Source organism: Leucopleurus acutus (assembly GCF_964270905.1).
Source record: "Leucopleurus acutus genome assembly, chromosome: 11".
Lineage (NCBI taxonomy): Eukaryota > Metazoa > Chordata > Mammalia > Artiodactyla > Delphinidae > Leucopleurus > Leucopleurus acutus.
In genome coordinates, this window is record NC_139152.1 from 5456636 (window position 1) to 5484320 (window position 27685).

A 27685-nucleotide genomic window follows, 5' to 3' on the forward strand; every position below is an offset into this window, starting at 1 on the left:
TCTATTTTCAGCTGATTCTTCAGTAAATTTGACGTAAGGTAGAGATACCCCTTTTTGAACTCATCAAATTAACCTTCATTTGCCTGAAATTCCAGAATATCTTTTTTTAAGTGCTTCTTCCAATTTTTTTTCCAAATGGATAGTTTCACCTTGAATTATTTAAAGTCTCACTGGAATGCCTAAATGAAACAGAAACTGAGCTGTTGCTGGCAGGTGGCAGCTGGTAAGTAACGTAGTGCTTCAAATCATCATCCATGAGATAACATTTGAAGAACTGAATTTAAAGGCTTATGAAAGTGAATCGCATAGACAAGTGTGGGCTGCCTAAAAATTGCGTCTACTCTAGTTCTGATGGTAATGACCAAGACTTCCCTACCAGGTCACTGATGCAACTCACAATCAGGTGTGGTAAAAAAAACAAACCCCAAAACTCATGTTTTGGTCGTGATTCCAGTTCCCCTCTTCTTTTGCTGTTTTGTTCTGCAATTTGTGTTGGTCTATTTTCCAGGCTAATTTTTTTCCCTTGGGCCAATTCTGCTCTTTTATAGATACTCAGGGCTGGTGAATAATTGCAAAGAATTCTGTTGCTCTGCCATTTCTCCAAGTTAAATGTTTATCAATTTTATTGACTACACCATTGTCTCTTCCTAATTATGTACAAATGTATTAGGTTTTATGATGCTAATTCTGCAGCAAGATTCTCTTTCCTCTGTTGCTATGGTGAAAATGACTTGTCTAAGCCTCTTGATTATTGGTGGGAAAGACCACCTTTAAAGTGGGTTTCTTACTCAGCAATTTTGCTTACCTTATGGTTTTTTTGGGGGTCTTACTATGTGATATTCTCACTCCTGGCTGAGCAGCTGAAGTGAAAAACTATTGTCATGGAACCCTTGTTTCTGCATCGTATATAGACTTTAGCATAATGATAAATATATAGGCAACCAGTCCAGGAGGTCAGGAAGGACGTTAGGAAATAGATATCTGTGCAAAAGAAAAACTCTGCAGATTATCCGTACTAACCCCCAAAACTATAGCATAAAAAAAATGGGATTAAAACACTGAAACAAATACAACCTGATCCAGAGTAGATATCACTTAACCTTCTGATTCTCAGTTTCCTTATCTGTGAAATGGGCTAATAATCCTTGCATCAAAGGATGGTTATGATGGTGCCTAACACTGGCTGGCCCATAGAAGGTGCTTACAAAATATTTATTTCCTTTTTCCCTCCAACACATGCTCACAGTCCACAAATCAGCTTTTTCTTAGCCACTGTTATCAACCCTATTCCTTGTCAGATGAATGAATCCTCTGAAATTACACAGATATTTGTAACCGATTAAGAAAGGGTACAGTTTAGTCTCTTGAGAACACATTAGACGTTAAGAATGGCCACTGAGCTTGAAAGAATTTAAAGTTCATCTCTCAGGCTCCTCTGCTTTAAATATTGATGATCCCCAGGCTTTAGCTGAAGGCTTCTATCTGCACGTAACTTGAGTGATTTTATCCAGCTCTTATGAAGTCAACCACCATGTACACGGTGATGACCCCCAAATTCACATGTCTCCAATCCAGATGGTTCAGACTCAATGTGGCCAAACTTAAATGTACCCATTTCTTTTTCTCCTCTCATGTGAATGGTGTTATCGTTCAAGCAATAATTATAACAACAAGAACAGCTATAACCACCAAGGCGGTAGCAATAGCAGCTCACATTTACTGAGAACTGCTTCCATTCTGAGCATTTTATATACATTATTGCATTTGACCCTCATAATAATACTATGGTAAGATAATAGAAATATATATCGGTCTCTGTTCCCAGTTCCTGGCACAGAGCTCGTGAAACCATTGTAAATTCCTAAGTGATAAGAACACTAGGAACATCTTTTGTTCTATGCAGGTGACTCTGGGTGAGCTCCTGTATGGGGGCTGATCACCAGAAAGACCAAGTCATGCTTAGAAGCTTGGAATTTTCAGCCTCACCTTCCATCTTCCAGAAAGGGGAGAGGGTTGAACAATCGAATTAATATTTCATCATGCTGGTATGAGGAAGCCTCCGTAAAAATCTCAGTAGTATGGGATTCAGGGAGCTTCCAGGCTGGTGAGCACATCCACACTGGGAGGGTGATGTACCCCAGCTCTGTGGGGACAGAAACTCCTGTGGTCAGGACCCTCCCAGATCTTCTCTATTTATGCCTTCGTCTGACTGTTGAACTGTATCCTTTATTCTGTTCTTTGCGGTTGGCATCTGAAGTGCGGAGCAGTCTTGTCGGACTGGACCCTTGCTGTGTGGAATCTGATTATCACCAGGTAGATACTGTCAGAATTGAATGAAATTGTAGGGCACCCAGCTCGTATCACAGAGAATTGCTTGGTGTGGGAAAAACTCCCACGCCTTTGGTGACCAGAAGAATCAAAAATGAAGTGTTCTGTGTGATAATAATGTAATACAGGAGACACACAGTAGGGAGCCCCAGAAAACCACACGTACACTTCTGGTCACTGAAGTTTTCATTGTGAATCGTGCTGTAAGTAGAGAGAAAGAGACACACAAGAAGTTTTCTTCTTTACAAGTGCCAAGACAATTTAATGGCGGAAAGAATGGTGTTGGGACAATGGGCATCTACATGCAAAAAGATGAAGTGGGTGCTTAAATCACATCAGACGTAAATATTAACTCAAAATGGTCATAGATGTAAGAGATAAAATTATAAAACTCTGAGAAGAAAACATGAGTAAATCTTGAAGATCAGGTGTTGTTAGGCAATGATTTTGAGATTTGACACCAAAAGTCTAAGTGATAAAAGAGATGATTGAAAATTTTCAAAACTGAAAATTTTTTCTTGCTGCAGATAATATCAAGAAAGTGAAAAGACAGATCTCTGAGTGGGATAAAACATTTGCAAACCATATATCTGATAAGGTACTTGAATCTAGAATATATAAGTAACTCTTACAAATTAATAATAAAAAGACAAATAACCAAATTAAAAATGAATAAAGTCCTTAGATATTGCTCCAGAGAAGATATACCAATAGCCAACAAGCACAGGGAAAGATGGTCACATCATTAGTTATTAGGGAAATGGAAATTAAAACCATGGTGAGATAATACTTCACACCTACTGGGAAGGCTATCATCACAATAAGGTAATGACAAATATTGTCCAGGATGTGGAGAAATTGAAACCAGCATTTATTACTGGTGGTAATGTAAAGTGGTGTGGCCACTTTGGAAAACAGTACAGCAGTTCATCAAATTGTTAAATATAGGGTTACCACATGACTTAGCAATTTCACTCTTAGGTGTGTATGTTAGTAAAATGAATATGCCAACACAAAAGCTTGTTCAAGAATTTTCATAGTGGCATTAATAACAGACCAAAAGGAGAAACATCCTAAATGTCCAACAGTGGATAAATGGATAAACATGTGGCATACCCATGTGATGGAATATTATTTGACAATAGAAAGAAATCAAGTACTGATATATGCTACATTGATGAACTTTGAAAACATTAAGCTAGGTGAACACAAAAGACCACATATCGTATGTTTCCATTTAAATGAAAAGTCCAGAATAGGCAATTCTATAGAGATAGAAAGTAGATTAACAATGGCCTATGGCTGAGGGGGGATGGGGTTGGGGAGAAATAGAGTGACTGCTAATAGGTATGGACTTTCTTTTTAGTGTGATGAAAATGTTCTAAAATTAGATAGTGATGATGGTTGCTCAACTCTGTGAATATTAAAAACAATGAATTGTACATTTTTTAAATTTTATTTTTTCCCTCTGGAGAGTTTAAAAATTTTTTTTACTGGGGTATAGTTGATTTACAATGCTGTGTTAGTTTCAGGTGTCCAGCACAGTGAATCAGTTATACATGTGCATAGATCCACTCTTTTTTAGGTTATTTTCCCATATAGGTCTTTATAGAGTATTGAGTAGAGTTCCCTGTGCTATACAGCAGGTCCTCATTAGTTATCTATTTTATATATAGTAGTGTGTGTGTGTCAATCCCAATCTTCCGATTTATCCCTCCCCCATACACTTTTAAATGGGTGAATTTTATTGTATGTGAAATATATCTTGATGAGGATGTTAAAAAAAAGAAGAGTAGGTCAGTGCCTAGCATACGGTAAAGCATTTAATAAATATAAACTCTGACACTTAAAAAATGTGTTAAGCACACATCTCTGGACAGTTGGCCACCTCGCTTTAGTGGTGAAGGAGAGCATTGTGTCAAAAATGACGGAAGGTCTGAGAACATGGAGAAAGGGTGGTGGCAGTGGCAGATATAGGGGGCGGGGAGTAGACATTGGGAGTACAATTAGCCTCTAGCACAAAAAACGTAAATGCAGAAATCATTATTTTATGCACGGTACTTAGCAAAGTCCTGAGGATGACCCAAGTTCCTTGTGGCTGGGTTTTCCTACCCACCAGATCATCCCGTGAATTTGCCTGGAACCTCAATTCTCCAGCTTAGGACCCAAAGCCCTTCTTATCATTTCTGAGTTCATCACGCTTTTCTCTGCTCTCCCTTCTGCATCTCATTTCATCTTCCGTGAGAAATCCTATTTCTTTCAATATTTTGTGATTCAGAAAAACAGATTTCGCTGGAAATAGAGGAAGTGTCAGGGAAGGGTCATTCTTTTCCTTTTCTTGATAAAACGGTTTACACATATCCAGTTTCCTTTGTTTGTGTGTGTGGCCACTTGCCTTTTCAAACCTTTAAGCACTTGTTAGGACATATATTTCTCCTAACAGTAGCAGACCTTGGAGAACATCAGAGCTGCACGGGGTGTTTTATTCTGACATCTAGAGGCCACGCAGTGGTGGTGCACATGAATGCGTATAATTAGAGATGGAGTGTCAGTCTGATGCCCTCAGCACTGGTCCAGCACGCTGTGTATTCCTGGCACCAGAGCTTGACACTGTCTGAGATCAGAATCAGGCTCTGTCATTTCTTAGCTGGTAAACATGGGCACATTACTTTAATGGGGGTAATCATAATACTTACATGGTGAGGGTTAAATTCCTGAAACATCAGGATAGTTTGTGATACAAAGTAAGCCATTGTAACTATAAGCAGAAGCTTCATGTCTCTGTGTGTTTGAGAGCGAGAGCGAGAGAGACAGACAGACAGACAGAGAGAATGAGGAGGGGGCAATTGGCAAGTGGGAATAAATTGAGAGAGAAAAGCTGAAACCTATTGTTTCAGGAGAAGAGTTAAAATTGCTTCATCAATGACAATTCTGACTTTATCTTTTCACTTGGATTTAAGGTTTCTTGTGCCCACTGTTCATTTTTCTCCCTTAAATGCCTGTGGATTGGAAAACTCTTTTAGGAAAATGGAAGGAAAGTTGTATTGGGATTTTTCAATGTTTAGCTACAGAAAATAAAGTCTGAAAACAAGCTAGATAGAACCTCTACGTGATGCTGGGAACCAATGAGGTGAAATGGAGGAGAAGGACGAAGAAAAGATGTGCTTCGAGTTTATCGTCTTAGAAGATGGTACCATTTAGTCCCGCTGGCAGCCCTTTTGTGGCTGAGCCCCTTGAGGCTCAGGGAGGGGGCAGGCTTCCCCCTCTCGCTGCCAGGGGTGCAGGGATGGATTGGATACAGGCATTTGGATTTCAAAGCCTGGCTGTTTTTCACTTTGCTATTCTGGATCGTAGAGATGGTGAGGGAGGGGAAGCTGTGGGTTCAGAAGTAGAGGAAGGGGTGAAAAAAATTTGAAAGTCAGATAAGGGGACTGCCCATTCCCCCCCCCCCCCAACCCTGGGTGTTAACTGAACCAGCAGGACCTGAGTTGCTCTGGGGGTCCCACAGACATGAGTGTGGTAGCTTGCTAACCACTGCTGGATGGGCTAATATCTCCTAGAAAATGCAACTCACTTGGACAGCCATGAACAGAACACACAGGAGCCATTGTGTCGATCTAATATCACTAGACAGTTCAATCATGTACTGGCATAAAGAATACATTTTAAGCCACATATTAGAATGTGTGGGCTGCCAGGCGTCCGTCAGGATGACAAACATTTGTAATTAGATCATAAGTCATGGTATCTCTTGGTCAAGAATTACCTGGATTAGTTACCAATTGCTGTGTAATAAAATCATCACAAACTTAGTGGCTCAGAGCAACATCCAGCTATCATCTCACAGTTCCTGTGGGTCGGGAGCCCACGCCTGGCTCAGCCGGGTCTTCTGTAAGGCTGCAGTCAGGGTGCTGGCCAGGGCTGGGTTCTCATCTGGGGCTGGCCGGGAATACGTCTGCTCCAAGCTCGTGTGTTTGCTAACAGCACTCAGTTCCGTCAAGTCTTCCAGACTGAGGAAGCACTCAGCTTTTTCTGGCTCTCAGTTGGGAGCCGCCCTCAGTGTCTTGCCATGTGGCCTCTCCCTTTGGTGGCTTGATTCTTCAAAGCCAGCAGGACGGTGCATCTCCCAGCAAGATGGGCACTACCTGCTTATGTAACGTAATGACACACATGTAGTCGTGCACATGCGGTCCTCTTTGTCATAGCCTGTTGGTTAGAAGGAGGTTTCAAGCCCACCCTCAGGGGAGGGGATTAGGGAGACTTGTGAATGCCAGGAGTCAGGCCTCATGGGGGCCCCTGAGAGTCTGTCCACCACATTGCCTTACCTCCAGCACCAGGGCAGAGAGCAGTCATGGGAAGCTAAGTCCAGCGAGACTGGCCCAGGCCATGGCGTACCTCAGGACTTCTGCATTTTCCCTGGGGATAAAGGAGCAGGGGTCCTCCTCTGGTCCCTTCAGGAGGACTTCCTGAAGGAGGTAGGATTTCTGGCGCTGTCTGAGCGACAGGAGAGAAGCAGTTTGGTAGACGTCTAAGGAAGATTGTTTTATATGAATAGTTTGGGGGTGCGTTGAGATGGGAGTAGGAGGACTGAATGTACACTCTTTAAAAAGCGGTTCCAGGGCTTCCCTGGTGGCGCAGTGGTTGGGAGTCCGCCTGCCGATGCGGGGGACGCGGGTTCGTGCCCCGGTCCGGGAAGATCCCACATGCCGCGGAGCGTCTGGGCCCGTGAGCCACGGCCGCTGAGCCTGCGCGTCCGGAGCCTGTGCTCCGCAACGGGAGAGGCCGCAACAGTGAGAGGCCCGCGTACCGCAAAAAAGAAATTAAAAAAAAAGTGGTTCCAGAGTGTGGTCTCTGAGTCAACAGGCTGTGCACTTTCCAGCCATGGGTCCAGCCTGCCCAGGCGATTTTGCTTCTTTTCTTCTCTTGCAGGTGTGGCAATGCAGTGGGAGAATCAAGGTCTTGCCCTGTTCCCGGGTTGCCCACCTGGAGAGACACCACAAGCCCTACTCCTTGGACCTGAGTATTCTCTTGAAGCATAATGCCCTGAGAGTGGCTGAAAGCGGGATGGATGAGTACAAAGACATGGTCTACATGGCCTGGAACATACCTCTCCAGGTTCGTCCCGGACTTGAACAGAAGCAGAGATGGATGAAGAAGGAAGAGGTGGTGGTCACGGCGGGAGATGGGAAGGGATCAAGCAGAAGTACCATCCCAGCCCTAAAGAATTTAAGTCAAGTCCCGATAGGCTGAGGATAGTGACGTTAGCATTTGTGTCCCAGGACTAAGTTCCAGGCACTCATGACGCATCACAACGTACCTCTGGCCTAAGGCTTATTTTTATTATTTTAAGTTTTCAGATGAAGAAACTGAAGCACAGAGTGGAAAGGAAGTTGCTTAAGGTAATAAGGTCGTAAGAGCCGAGATAGGATTCAAACCAAAGAAACTTCTAGATTCCATGTCCTTCATCCATCATCTATACTGGGGGATTCCTTGTGGGGCAGGGTTGGGCATGGATCCACCGTCTAAAGAGGACATAAACATGGCGGTTGGGGTGTGGGATGGTGGGAGCAGACACCGGAATCCTGTTGGATGCACGTGAACGAAGATGACTTTCTTGGCTAAGGTCACATCATTTGCCCTAGTCCTCGAGGCCGGCATGACGTGCCGTCTCTGTTCCCGAGCTGTGGCTCTGGGCTGAAGCATTCTTCCACTTTGATTGGCCACAGATACCATTTCTAGAGAATCTCCAAATCTTGCTGCCAGAATATTCCTTTTGGAGGCCTTTTCTGGACATGATGAGGAATATTTTGTGTCTGGTTGATGTGAATATTATCTCCAACAGGAGCAGTCGGCATCAGCTTGCTAACGATGAGACGTAAACCCCGCTACGCAGGCCTTGCAAGTGCCTTTGCAACTAGCAGATATTCCTAGGGGTCAAGCTTCTTCCACTTTCCCTGGAAAACTATACATGATTAAGGATATCTTACAGGGAATTAGGGAAACACTCAGTTCCCTCATGCATTATCCATACCCCTTGGTGGAGTCAAGGGTGTTGCAAGGTACAGACATGTTCCGTGTTTTATTTGCAGAGCTCTGGAATCGATTTTGGAGACGTTTCTCCCAGAATGGCATTCCAGAAGAAACTGAAATGCAAAACTTTTGACTGGTATCTGAAAAATGTTTATCCAGTCCTGAAGCCAGTCCACAGCACTGCGGGCTACGGAAGAGTAGGTTTCATGAAATTGCATTTCAGATTTTAAATGTTTGGATATAAAAGACCACGAGACCTGAATCATCTCATGACTGCCTGGAAAAGGGTTTCCAAAACCCGTCCTCCCCGATTCCCTACCTGCCCCCAACTCCTTCCTCAACTTCTTACGCTTGAGCCCTCTAGTTTCCCTTCCTCTCTTGCTCCTTGGTCCCCATCTATTCCTCCTCTCCGCCTCTGGTTCCTTACTTTGCAAACCACAGCCCTTGCTCTGACCCTCACAGTTTCTCAGCCAGTCAGGGCGTGTGGCCTCAGCCACCTGACTGCAAGAGTAGGAGCCCCTCCTTTATATATGGTCTGATGCTCTGAGGGGGTGTGTGTTCCCAGGAAGTGGGCATCACAGCAGAGCCTCACTTCAGCTTAGAAAGTAGCTGCTGGGATCCCAAATTCCCACTCCCTTTGGCATCCTTAGAGTACCGGGCAAAATGCAGGGCCTGAGGAGGCTTGGGGACCCTCCTTCTCTGCCTCCTTCCAACAGTGTTGCCTTGTGTTTTGCTCCTTCAGATGAAAAACCCATTGGATGAAAGTGTCTTCCTGGACCAGGGAGCTATTCCAGGCAACAGCCGATCATGTATTACCTCCATCGGTACAGTTCCCAGGTATCTTCCCTGCCCGGCAGGGTGAGTCTGCTGTGGCTCACCCCCTGGTAGCCTTTGCCAGATTTGGACTTGGCGTTAGATGATGGGGAAGCAGGTGCTGAGCATCCCTGGTAATGGGTAAGGATGAAGCCTGAACCCGTGCTTGTCACTAAGCACTTCCGAGTTCATGTGAGCAGTCATTGCGTTTCAGGTACAGGGAGGATAGGAAGCAAGGCTGTGCTCTGGCACGTTCATTCTCCGTGGTCATATCTTCATCGAAAAAAACCTCCAATCTCTTCCTTTTCCCCTCCTCCCACCACTCCTTCTATCTGCCCAATGCCCGTTGTATGCCCTGGAAGGTGGACAGGTGATGCTACGTGTGGTTCTTTCCATAGAGAAGGAAACAGAGGGCTAGAGAAGAGAGAGGCTGAATGGAAGTCCCTCCATGGGGTAGGAGAGGTCTGGTACCACGTGGAGGGGGCACCCAGGGGACTTTTTCCACCTATCACGTGACTTTGCATGTGGCCCTCACGGGAACTTTTTGAGGTCTGCAGGACAGATTGAATTTCCATTTGAGAAAAGAAAAAAATGGAGATACAGAAACAACCTATTTGTCCGAGCTCACTGAGCAAGGCGGTGAGAGACTGAGAATTTGAAAGGCTTCCTGACAACAAGCCCTTAGCTGGGGCTTATAATGACAGCTTCTGAAGTTCAGCTGTGTTGTTTTTGTTTTCAAAGATAAGCTCCCTCATCTATGCAGGAATCGATTCTATTGGAGCCTTTGTATGGAAGGAAGAAGGCTAGTGTCCCTCCCTCATGCCTGGTCTTTCTAGAATCAGCTGGGGATGAGGGGTGGTCAGAGAAGGGTGCAGAGGTCACTCTTTGTCACCCACAAAAGTTCAGTGGTCCCCCCGTGGTGACTGGGTGTCTAGGGAACCAGGAGCAGTCTTTATGCCCTCTGTAATGTCAAGGGCATCCCCACTGAGTCTCCATGGCAAATCCCCTTGTCCTCTTGCAGAATGTCTACTACCACCTAACTGGGGAAGTCTATGTGGGACCACTGATTGCTGAGACAGACATTGATGACTGCTGCCTGACACACCCTGGCAAAGGGGAGAAACCTACTTTAGAGCCATGTTCCAAGGCAGTCAAAAATAGACTGCACATACACTGGGATTTTAAACCGGTGAGTCAAGTGTTGTTTTTTTTTAAAGATGGATATATTAAAATATAGTCTGAGAGGTTCAGATTTGATCTAGTCGTGTTTTAGAAAGATTAATTTTGTAGCAGTGTATAGGGAAAAGACTAGAAAATTTTCTAGTCTGGGCATGAAATACTGAGTCTGTTGACTAAGGCGGGGTGGCCAAGGGGAAAAGATTTTGGAATGTGTTGTAACTTAACAGTTAAGAGTTTGCCTTCAAATCCTAGTTCAGTCACTTTTAGCTATTTTCTTATCCTCTCTGAGACTCAGTTTCTTCATCTCTAAAGTGGAGATGATAGTTTCTCCTTTACGAGCCTGTGGAGATGATTAAATGGGATAATATATGTGAAGTATTTAGCATGGTGCCCGGCACACAGAAAACGTTCAATACTATTAGCTGTTGTGATTAGCCTTATTATTAATGATAATCAGAGAGTCTGGAACACTAGGATGAAATTCGACAGGCACTGATGTAAAAGCCCTGATTTAACATCATCATCAATTGACTAAGAACAGGGTGGAGGGAATCCAGCAGAAGTCGCATGACAGTGGCATGAGGGACATGGCTGACCACGTCTACATGTGAATTAACTGTGTGTTGGAGCTGCATTCCTAAGCCACTTTGGCAGGAATGGGATGTCCTGAGGGAGAGAGGCGGGTAATGCTTTGTTTGTGAATGTATCTCGGAGCATCTTGGTGCTGTGTTAGCTTAGGTTCACATTGTAAGAGACATGGACAGTCTAACAGTAATTGCTCACTTAAAGCTAATAACCCCTTGAGGAATGCTATGGACTGTCTCCAGGAAAACATATATAGGCACCTATGTGAACAACTGTGCTAATGTTTTGCTGAAGTTTTCTTTTTTGTCTAAGTTCATTAGAGATAACGGTCTGCAGTTTTTTTGTTTTTGTTTTGATACTGTCTTCGTTTTTAGTATCAGGTTGATACTGGTCTGCAGTTTTTTTGTTTTTGTTTTGATACTGTCTTCGTTTTTAGTATCAGGTTGATACTGGTCTCATAAAGTGCGTTGGGAAGTGTTCCTTCTTTCTGTTGATAAAATTAGTCATGTTGACAAATATTACAGAAGAGACCAATTTCTGGAAGAGATTGTCTTTAATTGGTGTTAGTCCCTCTTTAAATTTTTACCAGAATTCTTTAGGGAAACCATATGGACCTGGACTTTTTTTTCAGAACCTTTTAAATTATGAGTTGAATTAAAAAAAAATGATATAGGGCTATTCAGATTATTTCGTCTTGATTGAGTTTGGTGGTTTATGGTTTCTGAGGAACTGTTCCACTTCTTCAAATTTATGAGTATAAAGTTATCTGTAGTATTTGATTCATTTACTTATTTTTATTTCGATATAATGGACATATAACATTATATTAATTTCAGGTGAACAGCATAATAACATGATTTATATGTATATCGTGAAATAAGCACCGCAGTAAGTCTCGTTAATGTTCGTCATCACACACAGTTACAATGTTTTTTTCTTGTGATGAGAACTTTGAAGGGGTTTTTCAATTTAATAAATTCCCTTAAACATTACAGACTGTATTTACAAATTTAATACATTAAATTTTCTTTTTTAAGAACTTCAATTATCTTGACTTTAAACTGAATGATTTCTTAAGTTCTGTTAAACGTTTCAAAAGTGTTTGCGATCCAGTAAAATTTCAACATACAATCACAGATTTATTTAATTACACATTTTAAAATTGGTATCAAAAGGTTAATCTGTAAGACAGTTTTTCTTAAACATTGTAAGTACTTAAAAATAGTAAATGTACACAGTCTTTAGCAATTATTATGTGTTTGATTCCTTTCACATCTCAACTTTATCCTAAATCTCCAGATAGTACTTAGCTAAAGAAACAATGATGACATCCCAAACATTTTGAAGGTTGTCTTTCCAAGAGAATTTTGGAAGATCACTTACTTTCTTAGCGGGTTGAAGTTGCTGATAGAATAGACATCTTGGCTGGTGTGAGATCTGGAGCTGCGGGACATGCAGGGGAATTCAGCCCACCACTCTGATGTCCAGGCTGGGTCCCTTTGTATGATCACTATGTCAAGAATTCCAAAAGTTAAAGAGGGAGACACTCGTGTCGCTCACGGTGCATTACCTGATTTCAAGTCAGGTTTAAGTCCCTTCATTCCATCTAATCTCTTCCTACCCATCTTATCTCTTAGGACCACAGCTCTTTCAGATGTGAAAATGATGTTTGTTGGAATCTTGGGTCCCTTTTGTGCTCTGTTTTCTTTGTAGACACAAATCGCACATTCATTCTACTAAAAAGTTACCAAAGATGTTTCCCAGAACTGAGAGGGAGGGAAGGCTCGATAATCCCTTTGTTGTCTTCCAATTCCATTATTAATGTTTTGAGTCAACCAAAAGAGGTTCTGACCTCTGAAAACCACAGGCGAGATGGTGCCAGTGACTGAGAAGGGACTTGTTTGGAGAGAGGCCAGTTTGAGGTATCTGGACTTTCACATGAGGAACACGGAGGAGAGAGGAGAGACAAAGCTGATATAATGGAGAATTTGAGTGACAGTCATTGTTCAGAAGTCTTCTGGATAGCGTGACAGCAGAGGATCTCTGGGAGAGGTCGTGAGAAGGAGGAAGCCACTCGTAGTTGGGTTTGAGAAGTGGCCAGGAAGAGATCCCTGAGGGACGGCCCTCACGCGTGCTGGAGGGCACAGCTCCAGAAAGGTCTGACACTAGCCAGAACCCCCAAATTGATTAGGCCCCCTTTTAAGGCGCTAATTCTCTCTCTCTCTTTTTTCTTTTTAAAATACATTTATTTATTTAGGCTGTGTTGGGTCTTCGTTTCTGCGCGAGGGCTTTCTCTAGTTGCGGCGAGCGGGGGCCACTCTTCGTCGCGGTGCGCGGGCCTCTCACTGTCGTGGCCTCTCTTGTTGCGGAGCACAGGCTCCAGACGCGCAGGCTCAGTAGCTGTGACTCACGGGCCCAGTTGCTCCGCGGCATGTGGGATCTTCCCAGACCAGGGCTCGAACCCGGGTCCCCTGCATTGGCAGGCAGATTCTCAACCACTGCACCACCAGGGAAGCCCGCTAATTCTAAGACAATATTTTAATTTAAGGAATAATATAGAATGTAGATCAAGAGTAATATAGAAAATATGTTAATAGTTATTGCAAAATATTAGGAAAGATTAAATGTCCAAAAGTAGGGGAGATTTTTGTTCATCCCTTGAACTGAATATTATATAGTCATTCAAATGATATTCTCAAAAAGTGTGTTTTCTAAAAAGTGAATGACACTGGAAAATGCACGTGATATTATGTTAAGTTTCAAAAACAGGGTATAGAAGCCAGATAGACAATGTTGTCTTAAGCTAAAAAAACGAGCACATATTCTTTTTGTACAAGGGAAAAAGAGTCAAAAAATCGTTTAAAAAGTGGCAGGCCATGCCCCTGCAATAAAAACCGAACCAAGAATGTATAAGACCCAGATGAACACATGTAAGAGAATCCAGAGGGGGAGAGTCTGAAGACATGTAAGGAATATTGCCAAAGTACATGTCACATGGAAGTGGAGAGAAAATAGAAAAAAAAAAAAAGACCATTGATTTTATCTGCAAGGTCACAATAAATTGTAATTGCCAATATTTACTGATCACATATTATGTACCAGACATTGGATTCAGCATTACCTAATTTAGTCCTTACTCAAATCTTATGAGAAGTATTACCATTAGCTCTACCTTACCTATGAAGTAACTGAAACACAGAGAAGTCGAATAATATTCCAAGGTCACATAGCATGTAAATATCCAGGGTTCAAACACAGAATCTTATCCACTGTTTTTGCCTCACTGCTTGGGAAGTTTGATTCTGAAAGGGAGAAAAACACTGAATGCGGGTTGAAAAAGATGATAGAGTTAAGGAACATTTTTTCACCTCGAATATTCGGACATTTGGATGTATTTAAAGTCATAGAAAAGGGATCTGCCAAGAGGGAGAAATAAGAGAAGGATGTTAGACAGGAAGGGTGTTTGTTTCTCTGGCATCGAGGATGGCTGGGCTCCAAGCACAGGGGCCCGATAGTAGAGACAGAGGCAGGGCAGCTCCTTTGAGACCACCCCTGAGCAGTACCCCGAGATTGCTCATGGCATTGGGGAGGGGCTAGATTGGCCGGTAGCAAGGTCTTCTTGACAAAGGGAAAAATAAAGGTTTTAGTGAAAGTGAGGGACAAGGGCTGGGGCAGAAGGAAACAGCATGCTAAGGAGGCTTGGAAGAGCAACCCTACGGAGTAAGCCAAGTTCTGAGGCCAGACTGCTCGAAGCACTTTTTAGGGGCCAGGCCTGCTCAGTTGGTGGACCCTCTCCAGGAGCGATCTGTGGTCTGGGAATGGGGCCCAGAGAAAGGAGCGGTGGGAGTGATGCGGGCAGTTCAAGAATAGGAGAGCATAATTCCAAAAGAGGCATGTACCCCAATGTTCACTGCAGCTCTATTTACAATAGCCAGGACGTGGAAGCAACCTAGGTGTCCATCGACAGATGAATGGGTAAAGAAGATGTGGCACGTGTATACAGTGGAATATTACTCAGCCATAAAAAGAAACGAAATTGCGTTATATGTGTAGTGAGGTGGATGGACGTAGAGTCTGTCATGCAGAGTGAAGTAAGTCAGAAAGAGAAAAACAAATACCGTATGCGAACACATATATATGGAATCTAAAAAAAAAAAAAGGTTCTGAAGAACCTAGGGGCAGGACAGGAATAAAGATGCAGATGTAGAGAATGGAGTTGAGGACACGGGGAGGGGGAAGGGTAAGCTGGGACGAAGTGAGAGAGTAGTGTTGACATATATACACTACCAAATGTAAAATAGATAGCTAGTGGGAAGCAGCCGCATAGCACAGGGACATCAGCTCGGTGCTTTGTGACCCCCTAGAGGGGTGGGGTAGGGAGGGTGGGAGGGAGACGCAAGAGGGAGCGGATATGGGGATAAATGTATACATATAGCTGATTCACTTTGTTATAAAGCAGAAACTAACACACCATTGTAAAGCAATTATACTCCAATAAAGTTGTTAAAAAAAGTACAAAAGAATAGGAGGACAGCCCTGAATGACCGATGCTGGATGAATGCACCCAGGGAGGTGGGAGGTGGTGGACAGAGGGAGTCTAGGGTGGCCAGGGATGGGGGCAGGTGATATTGGGGGAGCAGGGTTGGTGGGAGCCGTTGGCGATTGGAAGAGATGAGAGGAAGGGAGGTGGGGTCAGAGAGGGAGCAGAGATTTGGATGTAGAGCTGCAGCCCTGCTTGGTGTTAAGCAAGCACGAGGTGGGGACAGGTCATCGAGGTGGAGCTGTGAGATCCGGGCTTCTCACCAGACGTCCACAGGGATGCTGTGAGCTCCGAGGGTAAAGGGGACCACTTCACCCAGATACTAAGGTAGACTCCTGCAAAGGGGTGGAGAGGGGCATGGGGAGGAAAGAGTTAGGAGAATGGAACAGGACAGATGGCGTGACCGTCAGTGTCAAGGTGAGTAGATAAGGAGCAAAGAGGCGGGGGCGTTGCAGGTGGCACAAGGGAGCACAGAGAAGGACGCCCTCCCTCCCCCGTTCCCCGTTAGGATGGGGAGAGATGCAGGTGAACTAGTATCTACTGCACATCTTCCATGTTAGGTACAGAGCTCAATAAATATTAACCCCAACGTTAACCCCGATATCAACTCTAGACCCATGTTAGAGAGGAGGAAATTGACACTTAGGATAGGTAATTTGCCCACATCTCTCTCTTCACAGTGGAGCAGAGATCCAACCCAGACTCTTTGGCTTTAACGCCCTGAATGTTTCCAGCAGTAAACCTTGGTGAAGCTCCCACAACAGGGGAGGCAGGAACTGCCTCCTTCCCCAGAGAAAACAGGCTGAGAGTCCTGAACAGAGCTTACACTCCAGTCCCACCACTGGAGTCCCTTGCTGAGGAGGCGGTGGGGTGGGGGAGAGTTCTGATGGATTTCACGGGCTCAGGGATGAAGACGTAGAAAGGAGGTCGAGTGGAGAAGGGCCACGGCTCTTCAAGCTGCACCCTGTCTTGCCAGCCATGCTGACCTGATGCTTCCAGCTCAGGAGATACGGATGAGAACATAGGAACCCAGCACAGCATTTTTACTCCCGGGTCTGGGGTTAGTTTGCGGTGGGACTAGGAGAGAAAGCACCGGGTGATCTAACTCAGCACCCGGCTTCGTTTCTCCACTGGATGACTCGCAGAGGACTGAGGGAGCCCTTGGGCTTTTCTCTGAGCACAGCAGGGAGATGAGGCTCTACCAGGGCACTTCAGTACCTTCAGTTCTTCTCCTTCCATCCAGGGAAGAGCCGTCCTAAACAGAACCACCGAACGATGTCTGGAGACAAAGAGGTACACTTCAGGCGGCTACATGTTCGCTCTGCAGACCTGCACCACACACGTGTGGACGCTCCAGTACACGGTCAGAAACTGGGGGTCAAACCAACGCCCAGGGATCCTCAGAGAGCCTGGGTTCTTGCCACAGGAATGGGCTCTGCCCCCAATGCTGCTCGAAGTGGAGGAGAGGGAGAGAAAGAAGGTGTGTGTGTGTGTGTGTGTGTGTGTGTGTGTTTACTGTGACTTCAGCCAGGACTGTCCTGAAAGGTGCAGCAAATCGACCCGTAATCTTAAAAAAAAATCCCTCCATCCATCCCCTCACAGCAGCTTTCTTCGGATTATCCCATCTCTCCCATAACAGAGACTCCAGGGGCTGAGGATAGCAGAGAACACACCTAACGGACCACTCCCACTCTGCCTGGTACATGAGAATGGTGGAAAAATCCCAGTCCTTCCAAGTCTTTCTCTAAGGAGCTTATAACATTTAACAGACTTGATTAGCTGTTTCCTGCTACCATCCCTGAAAATTATGGAGAAAACGAGGCTTGGAACAGAGAGGCATCACTTGTTGGGAAACAAAGAAGGGATTGTAGGCAAATACTAAAGACCAGGGGTCCTTACTGCTGCCCACTGGATAAGTCCTTTCCTGTAAGTGCTGAGTTAGGAGGAGCTGTCTAGGGGTGCCAGCTTTGGCAAGGTCTTAGGGGCTGGTGGGAGTGAGCATCACGGTGGGAGAGGAAGTAGGATGACCCTGCGTGTTCTGTGTTTTTGGGTTCACCTTTCAAGTATGTCCTTTCTCCAGAGGGTCACCTTTTCCTCTTAGTTTCACGTCAGGGTTACTTGGGTATGATTCTGGGAATGACCAGCCTTCCTTTAAGCATTAGGCAGACAAGACACTGATAATTTAGTGCAGAATTAAATCAGCTAAGAGTTTTTCAAATAAGAAATGTACAAGTCATAAATATACAGCTTGATAAAATTTTCGCAGTGACCACGCCCATATCAAGGACTAAAGCGTCACCACGATTTAAGATTTTATGGAGCAAAAATTAAGGAAGAGGATAAACGTTAAGCAAATGTACAACTTCTAGCTTCTGCCCAGCATTCACAGCCATGTTTTAATAAAAGCTTGTGCCCAACAGAAAACCGGGCAAAAGACACAATATTCTTAAGCAAAAGAAAAAGTGTTTAACCTCGCTCATAGAGTAACGCAAATTTAAACTGTACTGAGACCAGTCCTCAGTTAACTTGGTGAAAATTAAAAAATATCACGGCACATCCTGGTTGGCAGGGCTGTGGGAAACAGGCAATCTCATACTTTGATGGGAGGGATGCAAACTGGTACAGTCCTTTTGGGAGGGATATCTTGCTATAGCTAAAAATACTATATGTGCATTTTCTATTTGTGCCAGTAATTCCACCTCTAGGTATTTACAGCTCCATAAACAAGAAAATACTTACGTACAAAATAATTCTTTGCGGTATTGATTGTAATTGTAAAATGTTGGAAACAGACCGTAGGCTCAAACATCAGAGAGTGGTCCACCCAATGGGGTGCAGCTATAAAAAAGAACGAGGGCCATTTTTTGAATGGAAATGGAGTGATTTCCAGTGTGAAAGAAGAAAAACAGTCTAGAGTATGGGTTTTTAGGTAAGAAATGAGGGGGAAAGATACATGTATCTGTTCATTTCTGGTTAATCTGCATGATAAACCAGAAACTAATGAGATTGGTTACAAATGGGTGGTGGTGGCTGGAAATAGGGTAGAAAGGATTGGCTATAGGAACAGGATAGAAGGGGTGTGGCAGGGGAGTGCCACTTTTCGAACTACAATTATAATTGTAGCCTTTTAGAACCACGTTATATTTCATATGCTCAAAACACACCTACGGTAAAACCAATAAGGTTAGAGGAAACCCCAAATGGAGTCCAAATAAAAACAAGTGAACTTAACTATATTTTGATATTTTAACTGAATGCACATACCCTCTGAGAACACTTAGCATCTAGCATCCAGATCTTGGTTTCTTAATATTTTCCAGTAAAAGGAATTAGGGCTCCCTGGAGAAATAGCTGATTGTAGGGCTTGGGGACTGGGACATTTTCCCGTATTGGGAAATAAAGAACTTCTCAAAGAATGATGGGAACAAGTCATAGCCTGCAGCAGCCAGGTTCCAGGGGCTCCCACTGGCCAAATCTAAGACAACTTGAGCATTCAACTAAACAGTGATTTTATTATATAGACTATAAGCCATAGAATAAAATAAGAATCCATGAGTTCATACCAATGAGTGATTGGATAAATGGATGGATAGATAGATGGACGAATAAATGAATGAAAGGGGGAAAAGGTAAAGCTCTTTCTGATAGTAGAAAGCCAACTAATAAATGTAGGAGAAATTATGGAATTAGAAATTTATTTGGCAACCCCCATAATTAAAATTGTTTCAGGCAAGAATTATCAATGGATGTTAACACTAGTGGGTGATGAGAAACAGGATACATACAGAGTATCAAAGTAACTCCCCAAAAGATATTCATTCACTACAAAGGGAAAATAATAATTTCGTGGTGGAGAAACCAGGCAGACACCATCTTAACAAGATGATCAGTATCAACATCATCAGTTACAGCAAAAATAGATATCATGTGCCTCCTGATATGACGCTCCCAGAAGAATACATCATTTCTGTGGTATTCCTGCCCACAGTATAGAACCTGAATCCATAATCTTGAGGAAATATCAGTGAAACCCAAACTGAGGGACATTCTTCAAGATAAATGGTCTTTATGCTTCATAAACGTCAGTCATAAAAAAAGACAGACTGAGGAACTGCCCCAGAGTAAAGGAGATTAAAGAGACAGGACAAGTGTCCCGATTTACCTCTCGTGTTTGCACTGCGGCTTCTCTTGAATTCCGGCACTTTTTTCAAGAGAGATGCGCCTGAGGCTGTGGTCATGTACCCTGGGCTTGGTGGTCCCTTTGCTCCAGGCCCCAACCTAAACATACCAGCCTCGAACATAACAGCCTCGAACATCCCAATGCTCTTCAGAACAAGCACCTTCCTCATTTGTGCCAAACCTAAGAGCTAAAGGGCTGAGGGCTGGGTCATAACAAATTGAGATTCTAGAAGTTCTAAATTTAATCTCTTATAGAGTCCTTTTATTTTCCTTGTAATCCATTTTTACAATAGGAAATGTGCTTTTAGCTAATTTCCTAATTTTAAGGAAACTTGCAAAGTCCTTTTAGAGAGATTAAGTGAAATAGAGTTAGGCCAGTAATGTCCTGGTGAAAATTATCACTAGGATTGGTGAATAAATCAACTTCTCATGACTTTAAGTTGTTACAATTTTAAAAACACAGTTTTTTTTTTTTTTTTCCTGCAAACATTTTGATAAGTGTAGTTTCAGGGAACAAACCTGTCTCAAGATTTCAAGTCTACTGTCCATGGAACTATAAAAATCAGATCTCTCAATATTACCAGAAAGGTGTTTGGCCTTCTTAACAAAAAGCCCTAGGCAGAAACTCAGCTTTATGACTACAAGATAAGAAATAGGTGTAGTTTTCACTTTAATTGATGTAAGAGGTTGTGTCCATATTCCCAATACTTTCCTGCTTTCTCTGACAAGTCATTACCGTAAGGGCAGGACCTGTTTTTTCCAAGTACTTTTGTCAATGTTCTTCATTCTTTAAAGGTTCTTCATTAACTCCTAAATGAGGCCGGTGCTTTCTGTCTCCAGTATAGTTTCTAGCCAAGGCTAAATTGCAGAAGACGGGCTTATGTTTTCCAGTTTTCACAGGTGCTTTGTCCTGAGGCTGGCTGTAACCCCCAAGTCCCAGCTTCTCCCCCCAACCCCCATCAAGCTCTCTACTTCCTCTCCAGGGGCCCTGCCGGTGGGCCTTCCCCACCAGGCTTGCAGCTCATCTTGACTAGTGTTTCCATGTGAGAATTCTTTCCCAGCATTGCCTGGGAAATTTCTGTGTTTTTCCAAATTTCAAATTTCAAGAAAAAACCCAGTTGAAAAGTTAGGAAAACAAGAAAAACCTCTATAATTCTCCTGCAAGAATTAAAGCTTTATAAGTGACATAGAGATGTTACTGATTTAAAGGAATCCATTGAAGTGCAATGGAATGTGAGTGCAGGAACCACTGACACACAGAGTCCAAGGTTAAGGGTGATAGTTTCTGAGACCCGGACAGGAACACGCAGGAGAAAAGCAGTGATGATCTAACCAGTTTGCCATCCATAAGCTATAGCCATGTTGTAAGTGTCTGTGACCTGCCTGTCTCTAATGGTGAGTAATTGTTGCAAATAAAATAATAATGAATGAATTTTACTAATTTCTGATACATTTTTATGCACTGTGTACTTTATACAAATCTTGGAATGGTGTTCCAAGAAATAATAAATTTGGGGAGCGAAATATGTCTTGAGCAATTTCAACGTATGATTCTGACTAGCGCTGTTAACCTCTCACTAGGAGATCTGAATGTTACATTATTTAAATAATACACAGTAATGTTTGCTAGTGTTTGAATATTTGCTAAGACTATAGTTTTCATAAATATGACTAAGCGTAATATTTCTTCTTTATTATACAGCTTTTTAGATATCCATGAGTAAAGAGTATCATTAATTTTAGAAACACTTAAAGAACAACTTATGATTTGGGGAATTCCTGAAAATTCTCAAGAGTTCTAATTTTTGTTCCTGAAACCCAAAGATAGTATCTGTTGGTCAACTACTGGGAATACTACCTTAACCTTGCTGGAACCTACAGGGTGGTCTCCCCCAATGTATCGCCCTGGGTTTTCCATTAAGCAATCAAACAAGATTCTTTCAGGATTTCCTTATAAAACCTTTGTCCTTTTTTTCTTTTTTGCCAAAAATTTTAAAGCCACTTCATTGAGGTATGAATGACATGTACACAATTAATACGCACAATTTAACGAGTTTGGCGTAAGTATAACCCGGGAAACCATCACTACCTTCAAGGCTACAGACATCCATTACCTCCCAAGGTTTTCTTTTGCCATGATTATTATTAATATTATTATTATTACTAGCACACTCACCATAAGATTTTTCCTCTTAGGAAAATTTTAAGTATAAGATACAGAATTGTAAGCTACAGGCACTAGACTGTATAGTAGATCCCCAGAACTTATTCATCTTGCATAATTAAAACTTTATACCCTTTGACCATTATTTCCCTATTTCCTCCTTCTCCGACCCCTGGCAACTGCTGTTCTATTCTCTGCCTCTATGCATCTGACTATTTTTAGATTCCATATGTAAATGAGATCATATGTCCTTCTGTGTCTGGCTTATCTCACTTAGCATAATGTCCTCCGGGTCTATCCATGTTGTCACACATTTGCCAAGCGTTTAAAATTGCCTTTGACAAACGAGTTTCCCAGTGGTCTTTTCTTCTCAAGTCTGTGTGTACCTGGGCTGTGGTTGGCCGGGAGAGCTATGGCTGCATGGACAGCAGCTTAGACACAGTGTGTGGAGGGCTCCTGCTGGGGCACAGTGGTTCTCACGATTATAAGTATCTTCAACAATTTGTTCCCAGTGACTTTTTAATCAAAAGTTTCTCTCAAGGGCAGGAGAGTTCTGCTGAAGGTGGAGTAAAGTGTACTTCCCCACTTTCCTCTGATCTGTGGGGGACAGGTCAAAATCTAGGACCATGGGTTACGACGACGGTGGCAAGAAGAGGAATCTGTAAGTAGCACAAAGATCCAGCATCATAATCTGGGGAACCCCTTTCTTCCAAAAGTCCCACCCCAAACCCCATCATGGAACCCCTTCACCACCTGCTGGGGTCTTTCTGCACAGATTTGCAGAGGGTGCAGCAGAGGTGCCACAGATTCTGTGAAGAGGCTCTAGGACAGATGCTCTGCTTCCTAAGCCATGGGTCCTGCCACTCTCATGAGGGCTTCCCTTCCCCAGTTGGAGCCAGACACTGGGTCCTGGGAGAGCTACTGCTCTGGGGACTGGCTACCTGCCGAGCCTTGCTTTGCTGCACTGGGCTAGGACACTGCACTTCCGGAGTTGCCCATCATGGCTTAGGGAACAGGGAAGATAGACTGAAGGGACAGAAAGGAATTGACTCGGGGGCAAAAGGGGTGGCCACTGCACAGCCAATTTGGGTGATGGAGGACCCTGCGGGACGGATGTGGCTGTGTGGGTACCAGCAGGGTTAACAGGGCAGCAGATCTTGCAGGGTGATGGAAGTGGCGGGGTGGTCAGGGGGCTAGTCTTGCCTGCAGTAGCTGCTGCAGGAGGCCCCGTGGTGCTGGGTAGCCCTCAGGGAGCTCTGGAAAAGGCAGGTAGTGAAATGTTGGCAGCTGAGCCTGGGGATTGGCCAAGCAGGAATGTGTGAAAGAGCCAGGAGAAGGGGCCTCGAAGTGTGGCTGCCTCTGCCCTTAGTCCCTTCCCTGCAGGAGGACTCTGGCTTTCTCAATGTGCCTGAGGTTTTCCAATCTCCATCCTCAGATGTTAGGACCTTTGCCTCTGGGATGAACTCAGCTCCAGGGGAGCAGGCACTGGCTCTATTGATCAATGGCAACTCTGCTCGTGTGCATTTTCTGTTCAGTCTAGAGGGAACAACAGGGGGTCTTTACTCATGAACACTTTGCCCAGCAGACCTTTTTTTTTTTTTTGCTGTACGCGGGCCTCACTGTTGTGGCCTCTCCCGTTGCGGAGCACAGGCTCCGGACGCGCAGGCTCAGCGGCCATGGCTCACGGGCTCAGCCGCTCTGCGGCACGTGGGATCCTCCCAGACCGGGGCACGAACCCGCGTCCCCTGCATCGGCAGGCGGACTCTCAACAACTGCGCCACCAGGGAAGCCCCTCAACAGACCTTTAATCACGGACAGGCTGTTTTCCATGGCGGACTCTTCTTTGGATCCTACCCCAGCCCTTAGGAGGCTGAGAAGAACCCTCCAAAGGGAATAACGTCCCCACGTATGAGACTCACCTTTCTCCCTTGACCACTCTGGGATCAGGGAAGATTCCTTAAGGCTGTAATAGGAGACACCCCTAAAAAGTGAAGGCATCTCTTTTACCTCCCCCCTACCCGTGTGAACTCCCCGTAGCCAAGTTTTCTTAGAGAGAGAGGGAGGTTTCAGCTGTCCTGGGCTATATCCAGAGCCATGGCAGAAGCAGGTCCACTGATACTGATCAGAACCACTCTCCAAGTGAGAATCGATGGCCAACACAGCAGCTCCCTGGCCATCTCGAGGGTTTCTAAACATCCTGCTTATGTACAGAGAGGTTTGAAAAAATAAAAGCAGTCCAGGACCGGTTCCACTTGGAACAGCCAAGGCCCCTGGGGGAGCGGTGGTGCTGGCTGTGGCTGGGTTGGGCCTCTTTGGGCAAATAGACCCGCTGGCTGGTCACTAACGGAGTGCAATGTGGTAGAATAAACAGGCAACTGTTCTGAAATCCAGCTTGCCCTGGCCCCGGGCTGGAGTGGTCTGGCAAGCCCAGCAGTGGAGAGACTTCGTCTCAGACAGGCTTTGAATAAGTGTACCCAGTTGAGCTCTTCGCCAGGACTCTTGTCTGTCTCCACTCCATCCTTAGATCCTTCTGGCTCCAGAGGATATCAAAGGTTCCTGCTTTTCTTGGCCAGAGGCCTCAGAGAGAGAGATTTGTAAGAGTCTTTTCATTACGGGCTCTTGGTTACTGGAATTTGAAAATCTGGCTGTGAACACTTACACTAGGCCAACTGTTGGCACCAGTGTGAAAACAAGGATCAACCTCTACCGTCAAATCCCTTTGAGTCAAATACGGAAAAACTCGACCTGGCAGTGCTTTCCCCTGAAATAGCAGCAAGAAGAGAGACAAATAACCCAAGTTTAATAAGAAAAAACTTTAGGCTGAATCAGGCATTCGCTTGTACTTGTGTTCTAATAAGTAATACCTTCAACTTGAGAAAACTTTAGACTGAGTCAGGCATTCTCTTGTACTCGTATTCTAATAAGTAATACCTTCAACTTTGTCATCACTTCTGATATCTGTGATTATAAATGACCTCTAGACAGGGGATGCAAGTCAGCTCTGAAGCTACAGCTGGAATAAAAGAAACCAGTGTATTAGAAGTCCTTGCGTGACTGGTTCAAGATGGCGATGACGGAAGATGCTGAACTCTTAAAAGTCCGTGCGTGACTGGTTCAAGATGGCGATGCCGGAAGATGCTGAACTCCCCTCCTCCCATGAATACGCTGAGTCTAGGTACACATGGAACCATTTCCTTTTAAAAATCCTAAAGGCTGGTTGAGTGATAACGTCACATTGGGCAAACAAGAAAACCACATCGAGGCAGGTAGGAGAGGCTGGGACACAATCTCGCACAAACCCCACCCCTGGTGTGCATCTCACAGCCGGGAGGGAACTTGGAACCCAGAGTTTCTCCCTGAGGAATGAGGGGTTTTGACCCCACATCAGGCATCCTGACGTGTGGAACGCATGAACCCCCCAAAACCTCTGGCTTTGAAAACCCACGGGTCTTGGGTCCTGACACCCACAAGACTAACAATCTGTGAACTGGCTCTTAAAGGACTCCCACACTTAGACTTGCCCATCCCAGGGCCCAGCTCAGAGCAGCCCATTGCCTCCAGACTTAAAGGAAGAACGCTCCCCTGCTTATATTAAAGCATTGGCTGGAGGGGCCGGCATCTAATTTAGCATTGCGTCTAGGAGTCTGCTGGAACGCTCTCCAAGATGCAGATGGGTGGGTGCGGTCTTCCTCGCTCCCTTTGCTGGGCTCCCCGAACATCAGTGTCTCCAGGATGCATGCTTTTGCACACGCCCATGCCCCAGTTTCTGTGGCTGCTGCCTGGGGCACACCTCTTGATCACCTGGCCCTGGAGGCCAAGGGACTGTACTAATCGGTGTCACCAGAAAGGAGCTCACCACCCAGGCCAGCACCCTGATGCCAGGGCCCTCCTCCACATGACCTGGCGGCCAGTGGGGCTTACACTCTTGGGTCCCCCAGGACGGTGACCGACAGAGAAAGAGGTCTTAAACAGCTGCCACCCCCAGAGCACAGCAAGAGGCAACAGGCCCCTTGGAGCTTGGAGGCCTATCAGCTGATTATTATAACTGCAGCCAGAGGAGCGGCCTTCTGATTAAACACACAGCTAAGGGCTGACTGTCGACCTTTCCTGAGACCTCGGAGGGTGACGTTGTCTTTGCACTCATCCTCTGCTGTGCTCCAGAGGCCAGTGTCTCCTGCAGGGGAGCTCTGCGTGCAGCCAGCGCCCTGGTTTCTGTGCCTGGAATCTCGGATTTTGCAGTAGCCACCCAGGGTATATGCCCCTAGACCGCCTGGCTCTCGTGGCCAGGGGGCTTGCATTCCTGAGTCCCATGGGACTGTGGTGGTTGAAGAGATGATTCTTGGCAGGCTACCACCCCCAGGGTACTCAGGCTGTGGACTGAGGCACACACCCCAGTCTTTCTGTGAAGAAGGACTATTTGCTGGTCCTTTGGCCTGAAAGGCAGTTTTCAGGTCTGACACATTTAGAGGCCTGTGGAACCGCTCTCAAGGAATGTAGGCTGTGGGTGCCGTCCTGGCTCTCTTCCTCTGCTTTGCTGCAGCTCACAGGTATCACCCAGAAGAGAGTTTATGCACTCATCTTGAGCCCTGATATCTGTGACTGCCGCACAGATCACCTGATATCTGTGACTGCCGCACAGATCACCTGGACCTGTTGGACAGTGAGGCTTATGCTTGTGGTCCCAGAAGACTGTGTGTATTTGCATATGTTTAAAAGCTGATGCCTGAGAGTCTGGTTTCCAGTTAGCCTGGATCTAGGTGGTGACTGAGATCCTCCCCTTTGGGACACTCACAGGTCTTGGCACACCCTCAACTACTGGGAGCTATTAAAAATATAACAGGCTGCTTGGCCAAGCACAGAGGCTTAAAAGACAACCAGGAGTTGAGGCAGGGCTGAAGGAAAATGTTCATCTCTTACATGAGACCACTCCTTCAAGACTGGAAGGGGTGGTTGTTTCATCTACTGTATAGAAACCAACACAGAGGAAGCAAAACGAAGAAACAGAGGAATATGTTCCAAATGAAAGGACAAGATAAAACCTCAGAGGGAAAAGAAACCTTAAGGAAATGGAGATAAGTAATTTATCTGATAAAGAGTTCAAAGTAATGGTCATGAATATTCTCCCTGAACTGGGGAGAAGAATGGATGAACACAGTGAGAGCTTCAACAAAGAGACTGAAGATACACAAAAGTACCAAATAGAAGTCACAGAGTTGAAGAACTCAATAACCAAACTGAATAAATACCCTATAGGGGTGCAAAAGCAGACTAGATGAAGCAGAAGAAAGGATCGGTGGACTTGAAGACAAGACAGTGGAACTCACCCAATCAGAGCAGCGAAAAGAAAAAAAGAATGAAAAAAAGAGAAAATAGCTTAAGGGACTTATGGGACAACATCAGATGGAAACCAAAAGAAAGCTGGAGTAGCTATACTTACATCAGACAAAATAGGCTTTAAAACAAAGACTGTAATAAGAGACAAAGAAAAGGCATTACATAATAACAAAAGGGTCAATCCAACATGAAGATATAATATTTGTAAATATTTATGCACCCAACATAGAGGCACCTAAATATAAAAAACAAATACCAGATCTAAAGGGAGAAATAGACAACAATACAAAAATAGTAGGGGATTTTAGCACCCAACTTACATCAACTGATAGATCACCAAAACAGAAAATTGATAAGGAAACATCAGCCTTAAAGGACACATCAGACCAGATGGACTTAACAGATATTTACAGAATATTCCATCCAAAAGCAACAGAATACGTATTCTTCTCACGTGACAGAACATTTTCTGAGATAGATCATATATTAGGTCACAAAGCAAGTCTTAATCAACTTAAGAGGATTAAAAATAT

At 44.5% G+C, this 27685-nt stretch overlaps 1 protein-coding gene across 1 annotated transcript; it reads left to right on the forward strand.

Annotated features, from left to right (window-relative positions):
* Positions 1 to 6614: 6614 nt before the first annotated feature.
* GALNT8 (polypeptide N-acetylgalactosaminyltransferase 8) lies at positions 6615 to 25649 on the forward strand (the record flags this gene model as incomplete). Its single annotated transcript, XM_082849482.1, is given in 9 exon segments — positions 6615 to 6803; positions 7258 to 7443; positions 8418 to 8555; positions 9101 to 9155; positions 9158 to 9195; positions 10193 to 10360; positions 16719 to 16850; positions 16852 to 16888; positions 25582 to 25649. Coding segments are annotated over 9 exon segments (1011 nt in total).
* Between the last annotated feature and the right edge of the window lie 2036 nt (positions 25650 to 27685).